A 20645-nucleotide genomic window follows, 5' to 3' on the forward strand; every position below is an offset into this window, starting at 1 on the left:
ACCTTTCATTTTAGAGGAAAAGGGATGGTTTATGTAGACACATGGTGTGGGCATAATTAACTTTCCATCCAGAAAGAAAACAAAGCTAGATCCCTACCGTATGGCGTGTATTAAAATAATTCCACGTGGAGCAAAGGTTTGGATGTAAAAAGAATAAACGCTGAAAGAAAATTTAGATAAATAGGGGCCGGCCCAGTGCCACAGCAGTTAAGAGCGCATGTTCCGCTTCTCGGCGGCCTGGGGTTTGCCGGTTCGGATCCCCAGTGCGGACATGGCACCGCTTGGCAAAAGCCGTGCTGTGGTAGGCGTCCCACGTATAAAGGAGAGGAAGATGGGCATGGTTGTTAGCTCAGGGCCAGACTTCCTTGGCAAAAAGAGGAGGATTGGCAGCAGGTTAGCTCAGGGCTAATCGTCCTCAAAAAAAAAAAAAATTTAGATAACTAAATAAAAATTTTAAATATTTGACAAAAATTAAACTGTTTCCTTCAAAAGATCCAGCTGCAGGTTACCTGTAAATCGTTTTCTCTACTCTGCCTAATTACTATGTTGATGGTTTTTGTTACTCTTGGTGCCACACATGGCAGAAAATACCCAAACAATGCTTTTAAGACCAGTGTTCATATTGAAGGAATCTTACAGTTCATTTTGCTCAGTCACAAGTGCCCTTCCTTTCTGGTCCACCATGGAGTGCCAAGGCACACAGTAGTAATACATGAAAAATGAAAGTTTAATAACATTCACAGATTAAATTGTCACAGTTCTCTGCTTTCAGAGATATTGCTCAGTCCTGGATTTGTAAGCCTTGAGTATATTCCAAAGGCAGTGTCCTTCCCACATTTTATTTTGTTTTGATCTCCTAAGATCTTTTATTTCCAACTTTTTCTTTATGTGTGTTATTTCAAAAGTTTGACATTTTTAGTTTGACAATGAGTACACACTCCAGAATGTACTACAGAATGAACACTAGAAGATTTATGAAAAATGTAAAAATTTTTTCAGAGAGTTCTGGAAGAGAATCAAGAACATTATCATATAGTTCAAAAATTCCTTATCCTGGGAGACATTGATGGTAAGATATAATCGTTTTATTTTACTTTGTATAAGTTCTTTGTTTTCTGATAGTAGTTTTGTAATAAGTTAACAAAACAGTGCATATGGCTCACCACATCTTTTAATCTTTATAAATATCAGTCTATTTGAATGCAGCTATTCACTTAATTGCTAAAAAGTTTGAATTTAACATAGTCTGTTTTATATAACAGTTATTGACAATGCGTAGTGACTTAACTACACTCTAGGAATGCGGTAAATGTTCTTGGTAATATTTATTTTTCTTCTTTTGATTTTTATCCCTCCTGTTGAATCTTTGCTTTGACGCTTGTAGGTCTGATGGATGAGTTTAGCAAATGGCTTGCTAAAAGCAGAAATAATCTACCTGGACACCTCCTCCGCTTCATGACTCACCTCATTTTGTTTTTTCGAACTCTGGGACTACAAACCAAAGTAAGTAAAAGGAAGCCTTTATGCCTCCGTGCCAGGCCCTGGCTGTATACCCATCCTCCGGAAGACGGGCTGCGGTGGCGGCGGTGCAGAAGTCTGCTCTGTAGTCTGCTGTGCTCACCCCAGGATAACTCAGTGCAGCGACCGTTAGGGTTCCAGTCCACGGCTGCAGAGTGCTGCTGGGTACCTGGTGTTGGGTAAATCCGTAACTTTAATGCTCATCAGTACCCGACTCTAAATCAACCGGCTCAAGCTGCTAACGGAACCAGACTAAGTTCTGTGTGAGATTTTAAACCTTTGTTTTCTTCTTTCCTAAATGATTGTAATATTTTGGCCAGAGTACATGTAGGAGGCAGAATGATACAGCATTGAATGCTTGGGCTGTGGAGGAAGAACCCTGGGTGCCCACCCTTACTCAGCAGCTTCTGGCTCTGTAATTCTGCGCAAATAAAACCTCCGTTGGTCCTGGTTTCTTCCCTTTGTAAAATGTGAACAGTAATGGTAACCACCCACAGAGTTATGATGAGATTAAATCAGGCAATGCATGAACTTTGCTAAGCACCTAGCCTGGCATATAGTTACTGCTCAGTGGTAAATACTAAAGTCATTAAATAATTTAATAGCAGAATTTTTATTAGATATATTGCTGTTACATATAAGCAGTTGTGTTTATAACTGAATTATATCTTTTTTCCCTTTGAAGGAAGAAGTTTCCATTGAGGTTTTAAAGACATACATACAGGTAAACTTTGAGAATCCACAATTTGATTCTTTTTTTTTTACTATTTTAATGAAAACAGAAATCACAATGATAATATTTTAATACCTAGTGGCAGGAAAGTCATCAGAATCCATAAGAGATCTTTTAATTAACATAAGTACATTTTTTAAAATTTAAAATTATTCTTTTTAGCATCACAAATCCATGTCTGTATGAATCTCTCTTAAATACATTTGAAATTTTGAAGTGAACTTTTTAAAAAGCACTGCTGATCCTAGAACTTGTATTGTTGACATACTTTGATCTTTTCTATTTTTTAGCTTTTAATAAATGAGAAACATACAAATCTCATAGCATTTTACACCTGTCATTTGCCTCAAGACCTGGCTGTTGCCCAGTATGCATTATTTTTGGAAGGTGTTACGGAATTTGAACAGCGCCACCATTGCCTGGAACTGGCTAAAGAAGCAGGTAAAAACGGTGGAGAACTTCCCCTGTTGGGCCCTGTAGGCAAATTATCATTTTGGCTTTAGTAACGTTTATCCTTCTAGTTTTAAATCTTATTTCTCTTGAGAGAGGGAAAAAAAAGGAATGAAATTCTGTTTTAGGAATAAAATAGCTTACACTGTAACTCGTGTAATATGTCTTCTAATTTTGTCGTTTTCTTTTATGTCTTTCATATTTTACATGTTGTAGTTTTAAAGAATTGTTATCCCAAATTTACTAAATCACTGTGACAAATTAATTCTTGTTTTTATCTCTTCAAAAAATTCTTTAGATTTGGATATTGCAACTATAACAAAAACTGTAGTTGAGAATATTCGAAAGAAAGACAACGGGGAATTCAGTCATCATGACCTGGCCCCAGCCCTGGATGCCGGCACTACTGAGGTGATGGGGGGTCCTGTAACTCCCAGTGCTCCCCGACGTTGTTCTCGGGTGAACTCCTACCTTCAAATACTCTGGCTTCTTTCTTTTTTAAAGAATTTCGCCTTGTCAGCCAAAACCTTTTACATTATAAAAATTGACAACAAACTTAAGGTCTTATGTAAGGGGTAACTTACAGTAGTATTATGTTAAAGGAAGTTTCTTGAATAGAAAAAAACCTGAGCATTGAATTTTTGCCTGTCAGATAATTCTAGATACTTGATCAGTCACTAACTCTTATATTGCTTGCTTACTCCTGTTTTCAGAAAGGAAAAGAAAGTTTTACCTAGGAAAGAAAAAAGCTTGAGAGTAGTGCTTAAAGGACTCCTATGGTTAAGTTGATGGTACACAATATTTGATTCCAGAGTCACAGTCCAGTACATTTCTCTATAATCCAATGGAGAGCCATTAAATGTGAAAATAAGCTAAGGAAAGCTAGATTCTTTCATGATTTTGTATAACTTGAGGGAAAATGATGTTCACTCGAAATGCAAGTATAAGTTAATTCTATGATTTGCATAATATCTTAGAAAAAAACAAAATTGTTGGGGCTGGCCCAGTGGCATAGTGGTTAAGTTCGTGCGCTCCACTTTGGTGGCCCAGGGTTCGCGGGTTTGGATCCTGGGTGTGGACCTGCACACCACTCATCAAGCCATGCTGTGGCAGTGTCCCACATTCAAAATAGAGGAAGCTTGGCATATGCACATATGTTAGCTCAGGGACAATATTCCTCATGAAAAAAGGGTGGGGAGGGCGCCGGCCCAGTGGCGCAGCAGTTAAGTTTGCACGTTCCACTTCAGTGGCCCAGGGTTCACCGGTTCAGATCCTGGGTGTGGACACGGCACCTCTTGTCAAGCCATGCTGTGGCAGGCGTCCCACATATAAAGTAGAGGAAGATGGGCACAGATGGTAGCTCAGGGCCAGTCTTCCTCAGCAAAAAGAGGAGGATTGGCAGCAGATGTTAGCTCAGGCCTAATCTTCCTCCAAAAAAAAAAAATTGATGTTTCTTTTTTTCATTTAAATGAACAGGAGGACCGTTTGAAGATTGATGTAATTGACTGGTTGGTATTTGACCCAGCACAGAGGGCAGAAGCACTAAAACAAGGCAATGCGATAATGAGGAAATTCTTGGGTATGCTGTATTTTTATATTCTTTTTTAAAGTTTTGGTTCAAATCCATATATTCTTGAACTTTGTTTTGTGTTTTGTTTTTCTAACCCTTCCAGTAGGGGAGGGTACAGAACAGCCACTCTTATATATCAAACCTGGTGTTAGGAAACAGAACAGATTTAACAGTGAATTTTCACGTCCACTCAATTTTGCATATAGTCTTAAGACTTTGAAAAATATAATTACTTTTTTTTAAGACACAGACGTATGTAAAGTAACTGCACCTAATGAATCCTTTTGTGACTGTCACACTGAAATAAGGGAAAAGCTGGCCCATTAGGCAGAAAGATCACCCAGACTTGTAACAGAAGTATCTTGGGATCTGAACTGGTTACGGCCGACTGTAAAAGTTGCAAACCAATGATTCGGCTCCTTTAAACCATTACATAGAAATCCACATATATTGAAAATGGTATATCTTTTTCACAGCATCAAAAAAGCATGAAGCTGCAAAAGAAGTATTTGTGAAGATTCCTCAGGACTCGATAGCAGAAATCTACAATCAGTGGGAGGAACAAGGAATGGAAAGTCCACTTCCTGCCGAAGACGATAATGCCATCAGAGAACATCTGTGCATTAGAGCTTATTTGGTGAGATTGGGAAGAAAACCACAAATGTGCCTGTCTTCGTGATGATTTTTCTGATTCACTTGCAGACTCTGGACTGTTTTCCAGAGGTAGACTGACTCGTCCTCTCTCCCTGTGACTGTGTGCTGTCTGGTCCACAAGGGCAGAGCATTCATGCCCTGGCCTTCGTCAGCCTGAGCCTGTCATCAGTGCTCACAACCAAGAACGTCTCACGTGGCAGACAGTGTGTGACGTCTGAGACTTCTGTTTGCTTAGGTGTCTCTGAATGCTTGTCTCAACTTCAGTATTTCTGCTGTTTGGCAGTAACTGAGAAAAGCAAGATATTGTATATTTGTTATGACTAAAATAACATACTTACTACAACTTCATTCAACAAACAATGAAGTAATTTCATTGGGCTGGGTTCTAGCACTTAATCTGTGGATGGCTGTCCATCCTTGTCCTCTGAAAGCTAATAGGCTAGTCAAGACACATGTAAACATGCGTACTCACAGAGTGACAACATCACAAGGTGACATCATCACAGGGTGACGACAACATCACAGACTGATAAATGCCAAGATACATATGTAGCAGGGTGCTGAGGAGTGGGTCCCAGAAAACACAACATACACACACACACACACATATATATACACCTTGCTGTTATTCACAAAACAGTTATTCACAGTGATTCTTTGTGCATAAAAAGTAAATATTAAACAGTTTTATTTCTTGATGCTGCAAAATTATTTCTAAGAACCAAATTTTAAAAGCTTTGTTGAACATATGTGAAAAGTTTTATTTCTTTTTCATATCTTTCTATTTTATTTTACATTTTAGGAAGCCCATGAAACCTTTAATGAGTGGTTTAAGCATATGAATTCGGCTCCACAAAAACCTACTTTGATAACTCAGGCAACTTTCACTGAGAAAGTGGCTCATGAACACAAAGAAAAGAAATATGAGGTACGTTGAATATAGATGAGACACGTCTATTACACCTAAAAAATATATGTCATATATTTAAAGAGGTTACTTCCTCAGCAACGACATTCCTATTGTAACAGGCGATCTTCCCAGTAACGTTCCACTTTGAAAAAGAGCCATCTATTTATTTACTTTTCTGTAGATAATTAACCAAACATAAAACATACCTTCAGGTGTCATTAGTGTTCATTTACAAAGTTAACATTTTAGTGTTTTGTTTACCTGCAATCTGTTGATGTTGATATTTATATTTATATTTGGCTGACAATGTCAGCTCTTCAGAATGATGTTCCATGTGTATATTCCTGTCTGTACTTTACAAATCCATCCTTCGTTGGGTTCAGCCCATTATACATCTGCTCTGTGTCTGCTTTGCAGATGGATTACAGTATCTGGAAAGGGCACTTGGATGCCCTAACTGCTGACGTGAAGGAAAAAATGTACAACGTCTTGTTGTTTGTTGATGGAGGGTGGATGGTGGATGTGAGAGAGGTAAGCTGTGCGCATTATTTATAGCTGAATGCAAAAAAAACCTCAAAACAAACTATGTCTTTTTTTAAAGTTCTGTCTCAACAGGAGCGTCTGTCGATCTTCTATAACCATTGTGCTTACAACTGAGCATCCCATAATTTAAGCCAAAACTGCAAACACTACTAGGGCATAGGAATATTTGACTCTCGGGTAAACGATTTCTGCAGATATAATATGTTCACTCAGGATACTGAAATCTAATTTTTTTAAATTCAGGACCTAAAACCTTAATTATACATGTACTCAAGTCAGTTTAGGGGTGTGAAGATAAGTCTAGTAGCGTGAGTGAGACGTACATGAAGCAGTGGCTCTCCCCTCTGAGCTGTCCACTGAGTGACCTGAGGAGCCTTTGAAAGACACTGGCTTCCAGCCCTAGAGGTTCTGACATAATTGGTCTGAGGTGGGACTGGGCCTTTTTTTTAATCACCTGGAGAGCTTTAATGTGTAGCCTGGGTTGAGAACCAGTTACAGAAGCATAGATTAAATATTTTATGAGTTTGGGAAAAGAACAGGTTGCTTCTTCCTGGAAGAGATCTGGATGGGATGCTCAAACGGTGCTGCGTTTGCCTGAGTCTTGAACGAATGGGGTAGAACTTGCAGGAGCCGAGGAGAGGAAGGGTGCTGCAGGTGACCGTCACGTGCAGGGAGGACACTGAGGCCGGCCCTGGGGTGTGATGGACGCAGGGAGTGATGAGTTTTGCCTCTGCAGACCTGTGATCCCTGCAAGGTGAACTGAAGTGCTGGGGTCTTGGCTCTTCAGAGAAACCAAGGAGTGTCCTTGGTATCTTCCCTTCCACCGTTCCCATGTCCCAATATAGTCACTGCTATTTCTTTGGCTACTCCATTTTTCTAGCTCCTCTGGCTTCCCTTTTCTGATCAGAAGCAAAAAACAATAGGCACAGGAGACAATTTGAGCCCCAATTTGCTACTATTCCTGATAGAGTAATTACCTTAACAGTCTCCACTTCTTATCCTAAAATTCATACTGGAACTCTGCTGACTTCATAGTTTTGAAGCTTTAGCACATTCCTCAGGCTAAACTCTTCTGTTCTGACTTGTGCTGGTGTTCATGGAGATAAAATTTTAGTGTTGCAAAATGCTAAAAAAATGTCCTTTAAATTTTGAAGACTTGAGTGCCTTATTTATACATAAATCTTTATTCTAATTAGTAGTTAATCTTAGTAGATTAGATCATGAAAGCCACAAAATAGTCTGGTGTATTGTAAAAATGGCATTGGAATGGAAAGCACTGGATGATAACCACTTTGTTTTCTCAAATATTTAAAAATCAATATTCAGTCTCAGTCACTTCTTCAGATCTACTCCAGACAAGAACAGGTTTCTTGGACGCTCAAATGATAAATTATGATATTTTGAGTCACCTCGGTTGAGTTTAGCTTAATATTCTTACATCTTCAACAAAATAGGGAATTATTCAAGGCTCCCACTAGCACATGCATCACTTGTGTAAGAATTAGGAAATGGTACACAGAAATATGGTGCACAGAAACTTGTATAAGAAGGGAAATGGTACCCTTCTCTTACACAGAGAGTGCATGCCAAGTGCGTGTAACCCATAGACTGGAGCACAACCCCCACTCCTTCACCTGGCCAGACACCATTGTGCAAGCACAGCTGTTCAGGATAGCCCTGGCATTCCACGCTGTCTCTTAGTCTGTACCTCAGGTTTTTACAGACTGTAGAATGGTCCCCTTGTGTGGAGGCAGGAGGATGGAGCAGGCAGGTCATCTTTACCTACTTGTCGCCATCTCTGCCTCCACCACATTCTCGTCTTGTCAAAGCCTCAACTGTCTTTCCCTTGCTTCCCACTCTTTCTTCTACAGTTCCTTTCTCACACAGATCAGCCCCAATCCTTTTAAAATGAAATAGATGTCACTCTCCTACTCAGAACCTTCTGATGGCTTCTCACTGCACTTTGAATAAAACACAGATTTTTCTTGACGTCCAGGATCACGCACACTGGACTTGACCACCTCCCCAGTCCTGCACGCTGCTGCCCTCCCCTCACTACGGTCCCGCTCCTGGGCCTCTTTGCTGTTCCTCCTCTGCCAAGAACGCTCCTTCCCCGAGATGTCTGCACGGGTGGCCTCCCTGCTTCCTTCAGCAGGCTGCTCAAACGTCATCTCTTTAGAGACCCTCCCAACCCCAGCCACCCTATCCTAATAGCATGTGTATGTATATGCACCCACCTCTTACTTTCTATCTCCTTATCCTGCGTTAGTTTTCTTAGTGGCACTTATCACAATCTGATATAATGTACATTTATTTGCTTTTTGTATGTCTCCTCTCGTTAGGATGCAACCTTGTGGAAGGGAGCAGCATTGTTTCCTTCATTTCTCTGACTCTGGCTCTTAAAATAATGCCTGGAACATAAGAGGCTTTCAGGAAATACTTGGCAAATGAATGGCACTACATTATTGGGGTGAAGGCACTGTCTTCATGTTAGGGATACCTCTAATGTCAGTACAGGTCAGCTCCTGCTTTCAGCACAAATCAGTTAGTCAGTTTTTCTCACATATAAGGCACCGTATGTCCCTGATGGAAAGAATCTTTTCGTTTTTTATATTTACAGGATTTTTCAAACCTTTTCTTTATTTAGATGAGGGAAATATCATAGGTTGTGGCAGAATAATGTGTTCCCTTTTCCTTGTGGCAAATTGCTGGATCTATCAGGCATGATTCTAGACGGTTGACAGCCCCTGATCTGCTGGGATGGGAATCCACTAGAGTCAGCCAAAGAGATCTCCTGTAACACTGCTGACATTTGGCAGCAGCAGGATTCAGGAGAAGCAGTGCCAGAATCCATCCTGTGAGATAAGGCTGTTAAAAAGCCTGCAGCTGGGGCCGGCCCCGTGGCCGAGTGGTTAAGTTCGTGCACTCCGCTTCGGTGGCCCAGAGTTTCAACAGTTCAAATCCTGGGCGCGGATGTGGCACCACTCGTCAAGCCATGCTGAGGCAGTGTCCCACATGCTACAGTGAGAAGGACCCACAACTAAAAATACACAACTATGTACCAGGGGGCTTTGAAAGAAAAAGGAAAAATAAAATCTTAAAAAAAAAAAAGCCTGCAGCTACCTGGGGGTGATAAGGAGTCTAGGAGCCAGGGGTACTTTGCCTCTTTAGCATAAGGGGAAAGACGACATCTGGCACAGATGGAATGACCCAGGAGGAAGCAGTCCTCTCATCCTTAACAGGTTCCAGTAGAAATCGCTAACAGGAATTACAAGTAAGACTGTGAGGTGTGTGAAATCCACCTCTGAAGGTGGTGAGTGCCTCCTGGGGAAAAGAAATGGAGAAGCTTTCCTTTTTAAAGCTAAGGAAATGCAAAGCATGCATTTTAATGTTTGCTTTTGTGTACTTATCTCTCAAAACAAAGACTGAAACATCGATAGACAGTGATTTTCCCTAAGTGTGGAATCTGACCCAGGTCAGACTAAGTACAATTACCCATTGGTAGAATTACCAGATTACATCGTGTTGCTTCACACCTCCACCCATATCTGCCTTTGAAAAATGCTTTAGCAACTTAATACAGCCTCTCACATGAAGATATTTTTAGTGATTGATATAACTGTCATAAAGAAAAACAATTTCCAAACTTCTAAGAAGATGCCGCCTTTTTAAAAAGTCAGTAGGTGTCTTATTAGGCTTCTCAAAGGAGCAGTTGTTTTAGCTTCTCCTCTTTCTATTTTGTTTTACACCATCAGTTCTGTGGATTTCCTTCCTATTTTTAAGATTATTTCAGAAATCTTAGTGTGGTTGGGTACCTTTTTATTATTTTAATTATTTGAGTTTTCAAATGTGTTGTAAGAAACTGTAGAGGGCGTAAAAGGTCTTCTGCACTCTTACTCCCACGTAACTTTCTAGAAAGATCTATGTATACTTATAAGAAGTGCTGAGCCAGCCCTGACGCCTAGTGGTTAAAGTTCAGCGTGCTCCCCTTTGACAGTCCAGTTTGGTGCCCAGGTGCAGAACCACCCCACCCATCTGTCAGAAGCCATGCTGTGGCAGTGGCTCACAGAGATGAACTAGAAGGACTAACAACTAGGATATACAACTATGTACTGAGGCTGTGGGGAGGGAAAAAAAGCAGAGGAAGATTGGCAACAGATGTTACTCAGGGTGAATCTTTCCCAGGCGGAAAAAAAGCATTTGCCATGAAGCTGTCCCTCCCTGTCCCTCTCTCCCGTGACCGCAGCCCCTGCGGTGGTCTGGTGGGTTCTCAGCCCTCCTGGGAGCGGTGGCACCTCCATCTGCGCGTGTCCGGGTGGGGTTGTCTTCTGCTCTGATGTTTGCCTTGGTGGGCTTCAGTCTTGCTTATTCCCGTTGTATATGTTTGTATACTAGAAATGCAAATTCAGAAGCATTTTGAGTCCATTATCACATCTGTGACTCCTCTGTAGTGTATTTTGTTCGTCTTCATGCTTTTGTGCCAGCCTTGTCTACTCGATACCATGACTGAACTGCCCTTGTCTTATTTTTAATGGGCACTTGCATTTCGGTTTTGATTTAGTCCTTGATTTTTTTATAAGTGTATTTAGCTTAAAGTTGTTAAAGTGACTGCTTGATGTCTGTCTGTAGGATGCTGAAGAAGACCATGAAAGAACACATCAGATGGTTTTACTGAGAAAGCTTTGTCTGCCTATGCTGTGTTTTCTGCTTCACACCATATTGCACAGTACTGGCCAGTATCAGGAATGCCTGCAGTTAGCAGATATGGTGTCCTCTGAGCGCCACAAACTGTATCTGGTAAGTTCCAGAGCATTGCACTTTTAGATTTTAGTGATCTGATAATTTCTGTAATATTTCATTTTGTGAGATGTGTTTATATTTTTTAGCTTGTTCACTTATCAAAGCCTCTTTAATTCTTGTACCTTACCATGCAGCCATTTCAAAAATGATGCTTAGATTTCCTTAAAGTGATGATGGTCCAGTTATGTTTGTGCTTTTTTCCAAAAATATGTATACGTTTCTAAGCAGTTAGAAGCACACAGACTGGCTCAGAGACGCAGCTCTCAAGTTCTTGGGCCATGCTAATGTGCTGGCCTCTGGCTGCACAAATCTTAAAAGAGGAATTTCTTCTTGCGTTAAGCTAATCAGGTTGCTTAGGTGACAGTAGGTTCATACTTTGTTCTCATTCTTAACTTTTTCTCTTTTTTTACCATCAGGTATTTTCTAAGGAGGAGCTCAGGAAATTGCTGCAGAAGTTGAGAGAGTCCTCCCTAACGCTCCTAGACCAGGGTCTTGATCCGTTAGGTTATGAGATTCAGTCCGAATTCACCCACTCTTTGTAATCACACTAATTTCCGTGATAAATGGGAATTTCTTATAAAATATACATATTTGTAATTACTGGGTTTTTTCTTTTGAGTTATGGGGAAAACGTTTGTAAAATTTAGATATTTGAATTTTGTACTTTTCAGAATATTATGGTGGCACTGTTAATGTATTATATTAGTATTTCCCTGTTTATTAATAAAATCATATAAAAATTAAAATTTGCTGTTCTTAAAAATTCCAGGATTGTCTCTTTATGTAATAAGAAACTGAATTTCCTATTTTTTCCTGTGATTATTAGTACTCTGATATCTTAAAATTATGAAGATGATAAAAAGGAGATTCATTTTTAAGCCAGGGGTGTAATTTCTCATTTATCATAAAATTTAGTGTTTTTTAAATATTACAATTAAGATGGTGAACATAGCAAGAATATTATTTTCTTTATTTTGAAGACATTTCTAGTTTATTAACTCATTCAGCAAACCTGCTCTAAAATGGGCCGAGTGTGGTATCTGGCGCACAGTGAGCACTGGGGACACTGGGGTACAGAAGCTGCGAGATCAAATCCAGCCCTCCTAGCAGGGGAGACGCAAGGAATCAGAACAGGAAGAAATGACTTCCAGCTAAAAGGTCTCCAAGGAAGTAGGATTTGGGCTGGGGTCTGAGTAATGCACTGAATTTGCAAAGAGACTAAAGCACAGGAAGGTGAAGGCACTACAGATTAAGGAATCGGCATGAGAAAGGCCAAGAACTGGGGAGTACACATCTGCACATCAGCAAGTGTGCCAAAGGGACAAGAGCACAGGACTCACAAATGGGAGAGAGTGCAACTCAAACACAAAAGACCGTCTAGGCTAGTAACTCCCACAGCTGGCTCACCACCTGAACCCTCCTGAGGAGTTCAGTACATATCTGAGGATGCTCCCCTTAGAGATGGCCGGCTCAGGAGGCCTGGGATGGGGCCACAGGATTTGCACTGTTGAATATAATACACCATAGGTGATTCTAATCAGCTAGGTTCAGGGCATTCTGGCTTAAATCAGGTGGGTACTGGTAGCCCTCCTGTACCTGAGGCAGACAGCAGTCATTGATCATAACTGTCGTCCTGGCATTGGCTGGGAAGAGGTGTAGAGACAGTGGGTTCTGCCTCAAGTTTTGATTTAGGCTAGCTAAAGTGACCCAAGATGAAATGTTCACTTATCGAAGCCTCTTTAATTCTTATGCCTTCCCACGCAGCCATTTAAAAACTGAGGTGGAGCAGTATGAACTGATATGGAAGTGTAACTAACAAAACACATGTGGGATTTGTATGCTGAAAAACTACAAAATACCGATGAAAGAAACCAAAGAGCAAAATAAATGGAGACACACCATGTTCATTAATTGGAAGACTCAACATAGTAAAGATGTCAAGTCTCCCCCAAATTGATACACAGGTTTAACACAATTCCTATCAAAACTCCAGTAGGAAAACAGATGGTCTATTAGTGAGCATGACTGAATGTTGATTTTCTTAGGTGCCTTAATGGTATTATGGTAGGTAGGTGACTGTCCTTATTCTCAGGAGATGCATGCTGCACAACGTAGCATGAAAGGTCATGAAATCTGCACTACAAAATGGTCCAGCTTTAAAAGTTGACACAGATAAAGCAAATATAGCAAAATGTTAACCAGTGAATCAGTGTGAAGGGACAGGAGTGTTTATTATGCTAGTCATTCAACTTTCCTGTAGATTTAAAATTTTCAAAATAAAAGATCTAGGTGGAGTTCAACTAATCGTGATGGAACAACTGAAGATCCACATGGAAACTAAATGAACCTCGACTCCCACTGTATACCATACCGAAAAATTGATTAGAGATGGATTGTAAACCTGAATATAACAGCTAAAACTGTAAAGCCTTTAAAAAAAAGAATATCTTTCTCACCTGAGAGTAAGCAAGTATTTCCTATACAAGAGACAGAAAGCAATAACCATAAAGGAAAAAACTGATAAAAATATAAAACTGCTCACAAAGACACCAGTAAGAAAATAAATAAGCAAGCCACAGACTAGGAGAGAATATTTGCAAAAATATATCTGACCAAACAACTCATATCCAGAATATATAAAGAACTCTTACAACTCAATAAAAAAGGACAAAAAAACCTAAAAAGTGGGCAAAATACTAGAACAGGTGATTCACAAAGGAAGACATACATAACCAGTGAGCCCATGAAAAAGCGCTCAAATCAATGGTGAATGCAAATTAAATCCACGAGAGATCACTACACATCCCCATCAAAACGGCTAAAGTAAAAAGGCTGGCAACACAACTGGCTGCAAGGATGCTGAGCAACTGTGAGTGATACATTGCTGGGGAGAATGTAAGTGGTGTAATTTTGGGGGAAAGTTTTGACTATTTCTTATAATCACCTACCCTTTAACCAAGAAATTTCACTCCTACATGTGTACCCAAGAGAAATGAAAATAAATGCCACAAAAACACTACAAAAGTATTGACAGCAGCATTATTTACAATAGCCCAAAACTGGAAATGACCGAAATGACCCAAATGCCCATCAATAGGAGAATGGCTAAACAAATTGTGGTTATGTTCATATGAAACAATACTACTCAGCAATGTGAAAGGAAAGAATTGATCTACTCCACAAAAGAACCTAGACATAAGAAGAGCACACGTATGACCAATTAATTATAAGGTGTTCTAGAACAGTTAAAACCAATCTGGTGAAGAAAAATCAGAACGGGGGCTTCCACTTGGGGGTGGGGAGGGGTGTCTCTAGGGAATTTTGTGGGGTGATGGAAATATTCTGTATCTTGACAGGAGTGTGGGTTACACAAATGCATCCATTTGTCAAAAACTACAGTTTAAGATTTGTGCACTTGAAAGAATGCAAATTTACCTTTTAAAAATTGAATGGAGGTGTGGGTATATACAAAACCAGAAGGGCAGTTTGTGAAACCAGGCGATGGGTACAGGAGGCTTCACCACACCATTTTAACTTTGCACAAGTTTGAAATTTTCCATAATAAAAAGGAGGGAAAGTGGGCCGTGGAGCCAGAGAAACTTGGGTTTGAATCTTAGTCTCATCCAATTCTAGCTGCAAGATAACAGCCATGAACCTCAATTTTCAACATCTGTAAATAAGAAAAAGGATAATCATCACATTTCAGGATGAATAAGGGTTAGGGCAGCTGTGCTCTGGTGAAGGAGGTAGAGAAAGTCACTGAGCCAATAAGTCAGCCTGGACAGGTACGTGTTCTGGAACACTGGAAAACTGGATGAGTGTCAAAGATGTGGTTAGACTCAGGAAGGTCTTGAATGACCCTACACCAAATGGCAGCTGGAACCCACTAGGTATTTTTATCTTTTAACCCAAATTTCAGAGTTCATATTTTAACCATTTTCAAATATTATAACAGAAATTGAGGAATGATAAAAACATAATTTACCATCCATGCTAAGATTATCAATCCAAATCTATAATCACAAGGAGCCATGATTTGAATACACTAAATGAAGATGGGGGGTCTAGGCTCTTATCTGGAGTGCAGGAGAGGGTGAATGCTGTAAAGCATTGCTCAGGGAGGGCTCTGTGGATCCAAACTGGAAGGGAGGGATGTCAGCATCATGAAGAAGGAGCTCCTCCCTTAGACTCTCCCTGCTAAGATACAACAAAAAGGACTCTCATAAACCAACAGAGGGTATTCATACACCACAAAAGACGTCTGAGAGGCCCACGCAGCCAGACATCTGAAGGTGGAGGTGCTGGACCCCCGGGAGACAGAGGAAGGAGGTAAGAGGAACTCCTCTGCCTCCCCAAAGGACAGCAATCTAGGGCACAGGACCACACGCGGCTCTGATGGGGTGGGGGCAGCCCTCTGCAGGAACACCTTCGCTCTCAGAGTTGCCTCCCAGCCTGTGGGAACACTCCACCGCTGAGGAGGCTAAGCAATCACAGGGGCATCTTCACCAAGCCAAGCATCCCACGAGGGCAGAGAGCGAGGGTGGAGCAGGATCACCCCTGGGACTGCATGTGAAAGAGAGAGCCCCTCCCACCCAGTGCATCAGCTCAGCCAGTCAGCCAGAGCTGGAGACCCCTGCCAGAGCACCTGTGTGCCTATGTGTGTAAAGCAGTGGCAGCCTGCAGGCAAATGCAGACAGACCCTGTCAGCACAGCTTCCAAGAGACAGGCTCAACAGCCAGGGACTGCAGGAGGCTCAGAATACACAGCTCCTGCACCCCTCTTCCAGTGGTGGCAGGTGGAATGTGAGACCAGATACTACCACTATGCAAGGGCATAAGTCCACCCCATCAAAGAGCGTGAAGAGGTAGCTAACACTCCAGACCAGAAGGACAACGACAAGCACCCAGAAATCAATCCTCAAGTCACAGAAATTTACAATCTAAATGACAGAGAATTCAAAATAGCTATCATAGAAAACACAACGAGTTACAAAAAAACTCAGACAGTTCAATGAAATCAGGAATAAAATTAATGAATGGAAGGAATTCTTCACATTCTTCAAAAGAAATTGAAACTATAAAGAAAAACCAACCAGAAATCTTGGAGATTAAAAACACAATGAATGAGATAAAGAAAAATCTGGAGTCCTTAAATAACAGAGCTGATATTACGGAAGACAGAATGACCATTTTAGAGGATAGAAATATAGAAATGCTTCACATGGAGGAGAGAGAACTAAGACTAAAAAGAAATGAAGAAATTATCTGAGAAGTATCCAACTCAATAAGAAAATACAACATAAGGATCATAGGTATTCCAGAAGGGAAGAGGGGGAGAGAGAAGCAGAGAGCTTGCTCAAAGAAATAATAGCTGAGGACTTTCCAAACCTGGGGAAGAAGATGGAATTACAAGTGAAAGGAGATAACAGAACTCCTAATTACATCAATGTAAAAAGACCTTCTCCAAGGCATATAGTAGTAAAACTGGCAAAAGTTGATGACAAAGAAAAAATACTAAGGGCAGCAAGGCAGAAGAAAATAATCTACAAAGGAACCCCTATCCGGCTTTCAGCAGATTTCTCAGCAGAAACCTTACAGGCTAGGAGAGAGTGGGATGATATATTCAAAATTCTGAAAGACAAAAACTTTCAGCCAAGAATACTCTATCCAGCAAAATCATCCTTCAGATGATGGAGAAATAAAAACTTTCCCAGATAAACAAAAGCTGAGGGAGTTCATTGCCACAAGACCGTCTCCTAGATGAAATGATCAAGAAGGCCCTCATACCTGAAAGAAAAAAAAAAGAAAGAAAGAGAGAGAAAGGAAGGAAGGAAGGAAGGGAAGAAAGAAAAGAAAGGAAAGAAAAGAAAAGAAAAGAAAAGAAAGAAAGGGTTTACGAAGCCTTGAGCAAGGAAATAAATAGGCAGACAAAATGAGAAAATTGCAGCTCTCCATCAGAACAGGTTAGCAAACACTTAATTATAACATTAAAGATAAAGGGAAGGAAAACATCAAAAATAACTATAATCACTTTATTTTAACCACAAACTCACAACACAAAACAGAATAAATTGTGAGAACAATAATTTAGCCAGCAGAGAGGAAAGGGATGGAACTTGCTTAGACTAAGGAAATAAGAGGCTATCAGAAAATGGACTATCTCATGTATGAGATCTTTTATACAAACTTCATAGTAACCACTAAACAAAAAGTCAGAACAGAAAGTCAAATGACAAATACTGAGAAAACCATCATAGACAGCCACCAAACTGAATTGGCAGTCTGAAACATACAGGACAAGAAACAAGGGAAATACAGAACCACCAGAAAACGAGTGATAAAATGGCAGCATTAACTGCTCATATATCAATAATCACTCTAAATGTAAATAGATTGAATTCTCCAATCAAAATACACAGAGTGGCTGGACGGATTAAAAAACAAGACCCAACAATATGCTGCCTCCAGGAAACACACCTCAGCTTTAACGACAAACACAGGCTCAGAGTGAAGGGATGGAAGATGATACTCCAAGCTAATGGCAAACAAAAGAAGGCAGGCGCTGCCATACTTTTATCAGACAAAGTAGACTTCAAGACAAAACAAGTAAAGAGAGACCAAAGGGGGCAGTATATAATGATAAAAGGGACACTCCACCAAGAGGACATAACACTTATAAATATATATGCACCCAACACAGGAGCACCAAAGTACATAAAGCAAGTATTAACAGACCTAAAAGGAGAAATTAACAGCAACACGATAATAGTAGGGGACCTCAACACACTTCCATCAATGGATAGATCATCCAGACAGAAAGTCAACACGGAAACAGTAGAATTAAATGAAAAACCTAGGCCAGATGGACTTAATAGACACACAGAACACTCCATCCGAAACCATCGGAACACACATCCTTCCCAAGGGCACATGGAACATCCTCAAGGACAGACCATATGTTGGGAAACAAGGCAAACCTCAATAAATTCAAGAAGATTGAAATCATATCAAGCATCTTTTCCAACCATAATGCTATGAAACTAGAAATCAACTACAAGAAAAAAGATGGTAAAGCGACAAAGATGTGGAGACTAAACAACGTGCTACTGAACAACCAAGGGATCACTGAAGAAATTAAAGGAGGAATAAAAAAATCTCTGGAGACAAATGAAAATGAAAATACAACACACCATCTCATACGGGATATGGCAAAAGCAGTCCTAAGAGGGAAATTCATAGCAATACAGGCCTACCTTAACAAACGAGAAAAATCTCAAATAAGCAATCTTAAACCACACCTAACAGAACTAGAAAAAGAAGAACAAATGAAGCCCAAAGTGAACAGAAGGAGGGAAATAATAAAAATTAGAGCAGAAATAAAATTGAAACCAAAAAAAGGTACAAAGGATCAATGAAACTAAGAGCTGGTTCTTTGAGAAGATAAACAAAATTGACAAACCCTTAGCCAGACTCACAAGAAAAAAAGAGAGAAGCCTCAAATAAAATTAGAAATGAAAGAGGAAAAATTACAACAGATACCACAGAAATACAAAAGATTATAAGAGAATACTACGAAAAACTATATGCCAACAAATTGGCCAATATAGAAGAAATAGCTGAATTCTTGGACTCATACACCTCCGAAAACTGAATCAAGAAGAAATAGAGAAACTGAATAGATCAATCACAAGTAAAGAGATTGAAAGAGTAATCAAAAACCTCCCAAACTGGAAGGGAGGATGGCAATACAAATATATAATGGAAAAGGCACAGAACACAGGGGCCAGCGCCGTGGCGGAGTGGTTAAGTTCGCGTGCTCTGCTTCAGCAGCTGAGGGTTTTGCTGGTTCGGATCCTGGGCCCGGACATGGCACCACTCATCAGGCCATGCTGAGTCTCCCACATGCCACAAGTAGACGGGCCCACAACTAAAAAATACAACTATGCACTAGGGGGCTTTGGGGAGAGAAAGAAGAAAGAAAAAAGATTGGCAACAGTTGTTAGCTCAGGTGCCAATCTTTACCAGAAAAAAGGCACAGAATACAGCAGGGATTGCTGATTGCTGGAGTCTGGCGGGTATGGGCAACAACGCATATCAGGAGAACCACGGCTGGACTTCGGACACTGCCTAATTAACTTCTGCTCGTTCTCAAATCTTATTCTAAGAGTCGTTTCCTTGGGGAAGCCCTTGACTACCTCCCCTTCCCACGTTTAGATCAGGTTCTTCTAGGATACGTTCACAGGACCATATTTCGTCGCTTCAGAAGAGTCATTTATTACGGTTTATAATTCTTTAGTACCAGTCTTCCCTCCTAACTTCTGAGAGAGGGTCTGGTCTGGTTTCACTTGCCATTACCTCCCAAGCGCCAAATACCGCCCCCTGCACAAAGCCGGGCTCAAGGAGTGCTGGCATAATGCTTACCTCAGAGGGGAAATTAAGGCTGTCATCAGACTGCCTTGGAATTAAGGACAAGGAGAATGTTACATTGTTACATTGTCCAGAGGAGGGTGGGCAGCGCTACTCTAAGGGGTTAACTCACACCCTTAAATCCTTTTATTTTTAAATAAAAATAACTGAACTGAATATTCTATTCAAGAAATTGAGGGGAAAAGTCAGAATGAAAACAGTAATGACTTGAAACAAAATCAGTAGAAGTAATCTTTGAAAAGGTCAATAAAATAGACAAATTACTGGGGCTGGGCTGCTGGTTAGCGGTTAAATTTGTGCACTCTACTTGGGCAGCCCACGGTTCATGGGTTCAGATCCCAGGAGGGACCTACACACCACTTATCAAGCCATGCTGTGGCAGGCGTCCCACGTATAAAGTAGAGGAAGATGGGCACAGATGTCAGCTCAGGGCCAGTCTTCCTCAGCAGAAAGAGGAGGACTGGCAGCAGTCAGCTCAGGAGTAATCTTCCTCAAAAAAAAAAAAAAAGACAAATCACTGGCAAGGCTAATCAAGGGTCAAAGAAACCCAAATGCACGATGTTTGGAGTAAGTAAAGTGATGTAACAACAGATGAAATAAATTTAAAATACGGTAGAACATTATGTACAACTCTAACCAAGTATATTGGAACATTTAAAACAGACACTCTTCTAAAACGTGAAAAAGCCAAACGCTGATTCAAAAGGAAGGAAATCTGAACAGTTTACTAACCGTGATGAGTATATGACGGTTCACCACACTGTCTACTCTTCCCTATGTCTGGGTTTCTAAAATAAAATGTTTAAAAATATGCTTTCAAGAAGTAACGCTTTCCCCTCTGGCAGGGACTCAGCTGGCTCAGCACCTGTCGCCTCCGAACCACTGGCCAACAGCTTCAGCGCGCCTCTCCTCCAGGATGCTTCCGGATGCCGGACACCGGAAACGCCGACAGCAAAACGGTCCCAGCCCAGCCCAGCCGGCTCGGGCCCGGGCAGCCAGAGCCCAACGCGCCTGCGCGCGGTGGAGGCCGCTCCGCCCCCC

The 20645-nt window shown here is 40.8% G+C and overlaps 1 protein-coding gene and 1 long non-coding RNA gene across 3 annotated transcripts in view; one reads left to right on the forward strand and one right to left on the reverse strand.

Moving 5' to 3' along the window:
• Nucleotides 1-11941, forward strand: part of NUP107 (nucleoporin 107) — a 43813-nt gene extending 31872 nt beyond the window's left edge. For both annotated transcript variants that reach the window (XM_014860682.3, XM_014860681.3), the window contains exons 18-28: nucleotides 1000-1069; nucleotides 1385-1503; nucleotides 2204-2242; nucleotides 2542-2692; nucleotides 3000-3112; nucleotides 4178-4280; nucleotides 4748-4908; nucleotides 5728-5853; nucleotides 6253-6366; nucleotides 11008-11175; nucleotides 11595-11941. In XM_014860682.3, the coding sequence (XP_014716168.1) occupies nucleotides 1000-1069; nucleotides 1385-1503; nucleotides 2204-2242; nucleotides 2542-2692; nucleotides 3000-3112; nucleotides 4178-4280; nucleotides 4748-4908; nucleotides 5728-5853; nucleotides 6253-6366; nucleotides 11008-11175; nucleotides 11595-11720 (1290 nt within the window). In that variant the 3' untranslated portion in view covers nucleotides 11721-11941. The remainder of the gene's footprint in view (nucleotides 1-999; nucleotides 1070-1384; nucleotides 1504-2203; nucleotides 2243-2541; nucleotides 2693-2999; nucleotides 3113-4177; nucleotides 4281-4747; nucleotides 4909-5727; nucleotides 5854-6252; nucleotides 6367-11007; nucleotides 11176-11594) is intronic.
• On the reverse strand, nucleotides 4092-20645 carry LOC123279792 (uncharacterized). The gene is made up of 2 exons (XR_011497033.1): nucleotides 20337-20645; nucleotides 4092-5211 (listed from the first exon to the last, which is right to left on the reverse strand). It is a non-coding gene; the product is annotated as an uncharacterized lncRNA (long non-coding RNA).

The sequence above is a fragment of the Equus asinus genome, chromosome 22 (genome assembly GCF_041296235.1).
Source record: "Equus asinus isolate D_3611 breed Donkey chromosome 22, EquAss-T2T_v2, whole genome shotgun sequence".
NCBI lineage: Eukaryota > Metazoa > Chordata > Mammalia > Perissodactyla > Equidae > Equus > Equus asinus.